The sequence below is a fragment of the Aphanomyces astaci genome (genome assembly GCF_000520075.1).
Source record: "Aphanomyces astaci strain APO3 unplaced genomic scaffold supercont1.10, whole genome shotgun sequence".
NCBI classification, from domain to species: domain Eukaryota; phylum Oomycota; class Saprolegniomycetes; order Saprolegniales; family Verrucalvaceae; genus Aphanomyces; species Aphanomyces astaci.
The window spans coordinates 808,176-817,066 of NW_009798273.1; the positions used below are offsets into that span (position 1 = coordinate 808,176).

The 8,891-nt window shown below is 46.2% G+C and overlaps 4 protein-coding genes across 4 annotated transcripts; 3 read left to right on the forward strand and 1 right to left on the reverse strand.

Annotated features, from left to right (window-relative positions):
* Nucleotides 1-441: 441 nt before the first annotated feature.
* H257_05490 (hypothetical protein) lies at nt 442-1,743 on the forward strand (the record flags this gene model as incomplete). The annotated part of the gene is made up of 2 exons (XM_009830387.1): nt 442-869; nt 1,428-1,743. 2 exons carry the CDS (start codon nt 442-444, stop codon nt 1,741-1,743), a joined length of 744 nt encoding a protein of 247 aa, XP_009828689.1.
* An 85-nt stretch (nt 1,744-1,828) lies between these two features.
* On the forward strand, nt 1,829-2,170 carry H257_05491 (hypothetical protein; the record flags this gene model as incomplete). The annotated part of the gene is made up of 1 exon (XM_009830388.1): nt 1,829-2,170. The coding sequence occupies one exon, from the start codon at nt 1,829-1,831 to the stop codon at nt 2,168-2,170; it is 342 nt and encodes a 113-aa protein (XP_009828690.1).
* A 1,814-nt stretch (nt 2,171-3,984) lies between these two features.
* On the reverse strand, nt 3,985-4,469 carry H257_05492 (hypothetical protein; the record flags this gene model as incomplete). Its single annotated transcript, XM_009830389.1, has 2 exons — nt 3,985-4,143; nt 4,266-4,469. The coding sequence occupies 2 exons, from the start codon at nt 4,467-4,469 to the stop codon at nt 3,985-3,987; spliced, it is 363 nt and encodes a 120-aa protein (XP_009828691.1).
* Nucleotides 4,470-6,407: 1,938 nt separating this feature from the next.
* H257_05493 (hypothetical protein) lies at nt 6,408-7,502 on the forward strand (the record flags this gene model as incomplete). The annotated part of the gene is made up of 1 exon (XM_009830390.1): nt 6,408-7,502. One exon carries the CDS (start codon nt 6,408-6,410, stop codon nt 7,500-7,502), a length of 1,095 nt encoding a protein of 364 aa, XP_009828692.1.
* Nucleotides 7,503-8,891: the final 1,389 nt, after the last annotated feature.

The window sequence follows — 8,891 nt, forward strand, 5'->3', positions numbered from 1 at the left end:
AAGGAAGCCGCACGACTGAAAGCGCGTTCAAGTTACGTGAAGCCGTTTTTGACGCCTGCCAACATTCAAGAGCGCCTTCGCTTTGCCATGTCTTTTTTGCCACCTTCGTCGGATGGGAATCACTTTTTTTCTGATTTGCATGATTATGTGCATATTGATGAACAGTGGTTCTATTTGACGAGGGTGAAGAAAAAGTTCTATGTGTATGAGGATGAAGTTGTTGCTGCTCGGTTTGTTAAGTCCAAACGGTTCATAACAAAGGTTATGTTTTTGGCGGCCATTGCCCGCCCTCGTGTTGAGTTGGACGGCACTATTTTTGATGGCAAAATTGGCGTTTGGCCATTTGTCGAAAAAATGCCTGCACGACGCAATAGTAAAAATCGTGCAAAAGGCACGATGATAACTACACCGCAATCGGTTGATGCTAAAGTGTACCTCAACATGGTGCTAAATAACGTCGTACCGGCCATAAAGTCTAAGTTTCCACCTCAATCGGGTGTGATTATCCAACAAGACAATGCCAGCCCCCACAAGTGCGTGACGACAAGTGTTCTGAACTCGCGCGGCATTTTGGGCATTGAAGTGAAGAACCAGCCACCGAACAGCCCAGACTTCAACGTCTTAGACTTAGGATTCTTTAACTCTATTCAAAGCCTGCAGTATCAAAAGAGCACTCGTACAATCGAGGAGCTTATTGATGCTGTGGAAACCTCGTTTTATGAGTTGCCTGTGGATACGGTGTCCAAAACATTCATTACCCTGCAAAAGGTGATGGAGAAATGCATCGAAATACACGGAAGCAACGACTATAAGCTCCCTCACATGAAGAAGGACGCAATGATATCCGACTTTACGTCCTTCAACGTTGAGTGTGATGCCTATACATACGAGAGTGCTTTGATCCACTTGAACTATCGACTGGGCGAGGAAGCATCCATGGAATCACTTGTGAATTCCCCAGAACAAGCTGTAGTGATCATTTAATAAAAATGTCATTATATTTTTGCCGTCCATTATTCGTTTCTAGAGTGACATACAAATATCAAGTAATTTCCGAATTGCCACACATACTTTATTCAAGTCAAAACGAACCTAACAACTATTTTGGACCAGAGTAGTACTTGCTACTTTCATGTTCTGAATATTCTTCATGTCACTACCCTACCCTAGTGATTGCTCACCCTGTCACGGCTCTTGCACAAGGAATAGAGCGCTGATGCTCATACGTCAGTGTTTCATTTTGGCTGATTTTTAGCCAATAGGAACGATACTAGATAGTTTATAAACGACTGAATCTGACACTGCGCAAAGGTGCTACACGCCTAACACTTAGCCTACCTCCTGTTTCCTACCTCGTGACAGGTTATGAGCCCCCCTGTTTCGACCATTATCGCCTAATCCGGCATTCTCCTCGACGACGCCTACAGATTCTATGCTGCGTGGCGCACCACGATTGAAGAAGCGGCTGTGACCGCAGATTTCTTCTCTCTCTACAGCAATGAGACCTTTTGCCCCACGCACATCGAAACCGACACCTACACTATCAGCCAGGCCAAGCCCCACGTGGACAAGATCCGCAAATATGCGAAGTACTCCGCGGACGGTTACGCCTGCGACGCCTTGGAGCAGCACCTTGCAAGAGTAAAACGCCTCGAAGAATACTTCACTCGCAAGTTTCTGAACGAGTACATCGCGGAGTCACTCACTGCCCTACGCATCCAAGCCCCTACGCATCCAAGCTAAGGCATTCCTCTTCAACTCCCTCACGCCTATCCTTCAATAACTCATCGGGTCCTACGCCTCTCCCTTCTCTTTCTAGGCCGCTCTGATGGCGCGCCATGAAGCTGGCACCCGTGACCACATGATCCTGTTTGCGAGCCTCACACAACTCAAGTACACTGAGGACATCAATGCCGAGACCCTCTTCACTACACTCGACGATCAGATCAACTTGATCGAAACGGCAACTCTTCCTGCGAACGCTGACGCTCTCACGGCTGGCGGGGGTCACGTGAAGACTTTTGAGCTCTTTCGTACTTTCGTGATTTCTAACGCCTTTGCCGCCAACAAAAACTTGTGGGACGCTGTTTGTCAGCTCCAATTCAAGGCGTATGAGGATGGTTCTGAATGCATGCCTATCGCCATCAAGACTACTATCCGCCACACCTGAAATATCGCCTCTCGTCGTTATCTATACGCCTTCCATTTTTCTCTACGGCTGAGGCTCACACTCAGCCTACCTCCACGCCTACCACAATGACCACCCATGTTGGGATCACCTGGGACACAGTCTGCCTGAAGGTGTACTTTCCCAATCACACTAACCCATTCCCATTGGAACCTTCACTCTATCCCCAGCTCTCCAACGAATGGATCATTGACTCAGGGGCCACCGCCTCCTGCACACCTCACCCTCGCTACTTCATCGACTCCGTTTTTGTCGAAACGTGGACGCCTGGCCGACAAGAATGACACATATGTCCTCCTTGGTGTTGTCACCCCAACGTCAATCATAGCTGAGCGTGTTTTCAGCATGGCGAGTGCTTTGATTGGCCTCGACCGTTTTTCACTCCATCCCATCATGATTGAGGCGACCCTCTTCCTAAAGTACAACCGCAGCTACTGGGATGTATCAACTTTCCACGAAAGTAAAAATATGTGCATTAATGCGCATATATTGCATAATATACATAATGTATTCCAGTCTTTTGCAACGATTATGCATTACGTATGTACTGAGTAGCTAAAAAATACATATAATATGCGTATTTTCGACCCCTGGCGATGGTAGCCATCTTTCTGTTCTCGGCTACGGGCCGATTGATCTTGGCGTTACCACTCACTCCGGCGAAACCTTGGCCAATCTCACCGCTCATCATGAACCTCCTAGCCACCAACCCTCCACCTCACCCTCCTGCTGCTGTTGCAGCTGCCATCATGGAATTCCAGACTAATCTCGCAGCTCATACTTCCCTCAGTGATGCAGACCCATTCCATATCAACTTTGCCACGCCTACTTCGTCCTCCATCTCTACGCTTGAGTCTACCGTCCAAGCTGCGGCGCGCTCGGAAGTAATCGATCAATTGCACATCTATATTATTTACTTTGGACATTCGCCTACACACATTATATCCAAGCCTCCAACAAGCAAGGCTGTACATTTCTCATTACCGCCTACCACCAAGCTCTCTCCTTCAACCCCAACGCCTCGTCCTTCATTAACTGTTTATCTGGCACTTCGAAATTCCCTTCCGTTCACGCCTTGTCTCTCACTTCCAACGTCACAATCCAGTCCGCACCCATCTCTTCATCTATCACCACACTCCTTCTATCTCCGCCACTTCCTGCCACTCTAACACCCACGACGCTTTCACTCGCACTGGCTACTACCACCACCTCGAACGCAAGCCTATCTAACGAAGCCCTATTTCGTCTTTGGCACAATCGCCTCGGACACCAAAGCTCCACCGTTCTTCAAAGCCTCGTCAAGACCCACCCCAATTATCCACCGACCGACCACGCCTATTTAAGTCCTTCACCTGCGACACTTGCGAATTCGCCAAGTCCCGTCGACAACAGTTTTCCTCTACCACCTGAGCTATTTTCCCTACCCTGTTCAACTTCGATGGATTTTTCCGGTGACTTACTAACATTTCAATAATCCACATTCACTCATACATACCAATTTGGAAACATAGCTGTTGATATAAATTCCCAATAATCCGAATTATCCCAAAAACGAAGATGATCCCAAATTCGACAAAACTTCGATTTGGATAACACATCGCATTGTATGTAAGTGCGTACAAGACTCGAAAATCCTCAAGAATCTGGATTCTTGGTAGCCTCCGAACACGGCCTTGGGGTCTTAGAAAGAGCCAACATATTTTATGTAAGTTTCACTTCGCTGTGACATGTTGGACTTTCAAATTCTAACTCAACTTATCCTTCTGGACTAGCATGGCACGCGTTTCAATGGCAGGTCACTTGCCACGCCCAACTCCGTCGACTGTAAACCCCAGTCGCTCCATAATGGGACGTCCAACGAGCACGTCGATCTCCATCTTCTTTTCTTCGAAACACGCTCGAAGTCCACCCAGGACCAGGTACCCGATTGACGCCTCCAACGTCACCGTCTTAAACTACACTTGTCGTGTCACATGGAGAGGCTTGGTTTTCTCTCCATATAACTTCAACATAAACCTTGGCTTATGTTGAGGCTTGCACCAAGGTGCTCCAGCGCCACGAGGAGGCCTTCCTACACCAACGTCTCGTCGGACCCAGAGTCAAGCAACACCTGAGGAAGTGTGAGCACGACCTCGATCGATGCTTGACACTCAATGCTGTTCGCAGGCTTCGTGTGTGACACGAACTTCACCGACGCATGGTGCGCCTGATGAAAGTCGCCCATCAACTTCTTCACATCGGCATATGTAATGCCAATGTGTCCCCACACTCGGTGTGCCATCGACTGATAGTTAGTATATAGTAGACACAGACAAGGGAATGGATGACCCCATATTACATTAAAGCTGTGCCTACTAAACTATGGTCATAAATAATGCATTGGATATCTTGAGATAGGTAATATGACACATTTTGACAGTCACGATTAACTTGATTAAAGTATGTATTGTTTATTATGACGGGTATCTTATTGTATACCTACTGCTTACGCTTTGGGCGCAGTCTCCTCGATGTGTTCATTTACTTCTTCTAGCGATAACAATATTACTACGTAGTACCAGGTACTATAGTGTAGTGCACTACTACATACTAATAGTATATTACTTCGGTACGGATAATTTTGTTAGATTTACCGCTTACGTACAATCTTTATCCCATTATAAAGGTACTGAATCTTTTACTGTACGATCTATTTTAATCTAAACATTTGTATAACACTACAAATCAGACATATAAATTATGAGGAAACACAGAGAAAATCAATCATCATTCCTGACAGTTTTTGCCCATAAAATGAGTGAAATCAGGTTCCCAATGAAATTCTCTATTTGGGAGTATGTATACCTATAGTCCCGAGCTACACTTGTTAAAAGCTCGAAACAGCCAAATTAATCAATCATTTGGCAAAACGTTCGGCAATTCAATGATTGTTCACGCTATCATCAAATGGAGTGCAGTACTGTACTACAAGTACTAGTATGTACTACTCTAGTATGCATTGTACTACTACGGTATACGTATAGTACGTACCCCGATTACTGTTCTGTTTACTGCGCAACACTTCAATCCATACATCCGTTTACTGGTATAGGTATATTGTGCATTTCACCCAAATTTGGATCTATTGAGTCATTCGCCAAGTAGCATTCGAATCCACTTGGTCCAACTAAAGCTTGTACAAACTATTCTATACAAAGCCTCCAGAACTTCGTCAGTTTTGTGCGTCTAACCCCTACGACCGTCACACACTACTACAAATTTTGGCAATTCTATCACACATGTATCCAATCATACAAGGGCAACATGAAATCTAGAGATCGTACTTCTAAAATTCGTATAGTCACGCAATTTGGGGCCGTGTCAACAATTGATGCATTAGCTTAGTCCAGATGCATCAATTATTGACACTGTTTTTGGTCAAGTTTTGGTCATGACTTCAAATCCCTTTAGCTCGAGAACTAGAACGATTATTTTAAAGCTGATAGCACCACTAGAGAATATAAAACGCCACCAGTTTTTAAACGTATCCTTGAGCATGATCGGACTACATTTCAGATTTGTATTGAAATTAAATGTTTTGTGGTCACGACTTTGGAGGTGAACCACTTCCTAGCACTCCTTAAAAACCTTGATGTTTGTATTGGTTTAAATTAATATTCAAAATAATTTGATCAAAAATATTATTGCATTCAATTCTCAACACGTAATAAAATTTCACATGAATTTAATTACTCAGCAATTTCACTTTACAGTTAATTCACTGCTTGGATCAAAAACTAAGGTGATTCATGTAATGTTAGCGTCATAGTGGAGGCCAACCGCTCGTTGCGAGGAGTAATACGCTGCTGCTTCTTGGTCAATGGTAGCGATGGCTCGAAATTAAGTACTTCCATGTATGACTTCAACATTGAGACGTGTATATAGAATATAGAGACAAATAACATCATATCCAGTCATACAAGTTCAACACGAAATATCGAGATGCTATTGGCAAAAAGTCAGACAGTACCACAATTAGGTGCCGTGTCAATAATTGATGCATTACCTTAGTATATATCAAGCAGGTCATCGATTGTCGCAAGGGTATAGATCCGAAACAATCGCCTAGGAATATTGTACCGGTATCCCAAGGCACAAACAAGCCTAAGGCCATTACGCCCCTCTATCAGTCTGCTACCACACCATCTGAACCCTTTGCAATTTCATTCCTCATTTTGCCATGAAGTTCTCCCTCTTCAGTACCATTGTCCTCTTCGCGGCGACGGCCACCGCCGAAACCAACAACGCCATCACGAGGATCAACGGCCGCACTCAAACGTTGAAGGGGGAGGCTGCCGAAGTAGACGATGCCGAGTTGAACCGTGAGTGTCACAAACAAATCGGCAGCTACATCCCGTCCCTCAAGGCCGGACAGTACTCAACCAGTGCGTTCCACAACTGCTTCCGCACCAGCGATCAAATCTACGAGTTCATCGATGCGTTGGTCGCCCAAAACCCGACGTTGCTGAGCAAGTTTGCCATCTCCAAGACGAACAAGGGGGCCACAATTTATGGGTACAAGTTAACCAAGGGCCACTCGCAGTCACTATACTTTCAAGCCCTGCAACATGCCCGCGAATGGGTCGCGGGGTCATCGATTCTGTTCTCAGTCGCATCAATTCTGGATGATATTGCCAACGAAAAACCCACGGCCGCCGACGAGTACGACTTGTACTTTGTGCCGATAGTCAACATTGACGGCTACGCCCACACATGGGCGAGCGCCCGGTTCCAGCGCAAGAATGCAAACGAAATCGACTTGAACCGCAACTGGCCGAGTCTGCCCAATCCCCGCCCTCCTCCCAAAAAGAGCAATGAGTACCCCGGATTTAATGCGTTCAGTGAGCCTGAAACAGCGGGCATCAATTCATGGCTCCAGACGAAACGCGGTGAAATCCAAGGGTTCATTGACTTTCACGCGTACGGGGGGCTCATCTTGTACGCTTACGCAGACAATAACAAGACCATCGGCGGGGGGTTTGACGAGAAGTTCGAAGTCCTCGGCCGTGGATTGGAAAACGATATGGGGGCGTACACGTATGGACCGGCGAACTCATTGCACCTGGCGTATGGGGTGTTCACAGATTACGCCTTCCGTGCGTTCCAAAAACCCGCCCTGAAGGTTGAAATTATCGGCGATGACTTTGTCGTGGACGCGTCAACCATCCCGACACGCGGCCTCGAAGTATACAAAGGCATCAACCGATTCGCCAAGGAAGTCACCGTGTTCAACGGCGGAGACGTCACCCCCGACAAGCCGTCGTGTGGTGAGTAGGAGCCAAGAGCTCGACTTAAAAGTCGAATCGTATTGTGTCAATGGTACTATCTGCGGTTCGTGGTTTTCGACTCCCAGGACAGTGTAGCGCACGGAGACCTAACGGATTTTGATGTATCAGTGAGCAGCCGAATTTGACCTGCATTCATTTGACCACGTCATAAAAGAGGGCAGTGCCGAATTCCCTAGTTTAAGCTGTTTCCCATCATCCGACAACAGATCCATTTAAAGAGTTTTAATCAGGGCAAATAGAATGGCAAAGTTTGCCGCTCAGACAGGCGTTCAGGGGTTAGCCGAATTTTAAACTGGTTTAAAGTATGTTGTATTTTCAGCTTTTGAGATAGATTTGCAATTATAAATTTATAGAGATATATTACATGTGTACAGTAATACATATTTACAGGTTGTACTTCACTTGTTCGATGCTCGACGAACTATGCCAAGCCTTTGGCGCGTAGCAATCGGTTAGACGATGAGGCGGTGGCATTGCGACCGCCTTGTCTAGGATCTGGCTGCGGTTCACAAGTTGGCCGTCGCGCTCCATTGCTAGAATCGATGTGACGAGCCCGTTTTGGAGCAGTGTTCATGCGTTTAGAATTCGCCACGTGTGCGCGAAACGATGGCTGAGGAATCGAATATGCGTCTGAAGCAGCAGGGATTGTTAGCTTCTAGGAGATTACGTCTGCTATGGCCTTAGCCACAACGTCAGCCATGTACGACGTTCTTCGCGGCATTTTGATTTGAATCAAGCCGAGACCCTCTATAAATTTGTGCTCTTTTCCACCATAATTGTTTGAAGGTGTTAGTGGTTGCAGGCCTTTATTTTATCCAATCATATCAATTCTGTAGTTCTATTGGGTAATGCGGCTCGGCTTTTCACTGTATTGTCATCCGAAATCGTAGGCCAGGTGGCCTGCTTCATTTGATTGGGTAAAATCACGAAAAACCCTACAAATTGCTTCAAGTTGGTTTTGCTCAGATTTGCGGCTTGGACATTGAGACGCAATGCCCAAGCTGTGTGACCACACAATACATAGGCATTTAGTAGGTGATGTGATGTGTGATGTACAAGTTAGCTTTGTGGCTTGGTATACTTACGCACCATAGCATTAGGTGCGGGCCGCGAAATGCGATGCTTGTGAAGTACCTCTGTGTGTGCGTGCAAAGTGATGAGCTGCATTCGGGGCCATGTACGGACTTAGTAGTCCTGCTGTGAAATGCATACAGGACCTTATTCTCGAAACAACTCCTGTTGGCGGTGCGTGCAGTGCACGCGGTGGGACACCCACGGTTTACTATTACGCAGTAAAGTTGAGATCACTGAGCGGGCAAAGGTCAGCGGCAAACTAAAGACACCAGCGGCAAACAGGATTGGGCGGCTATATATTG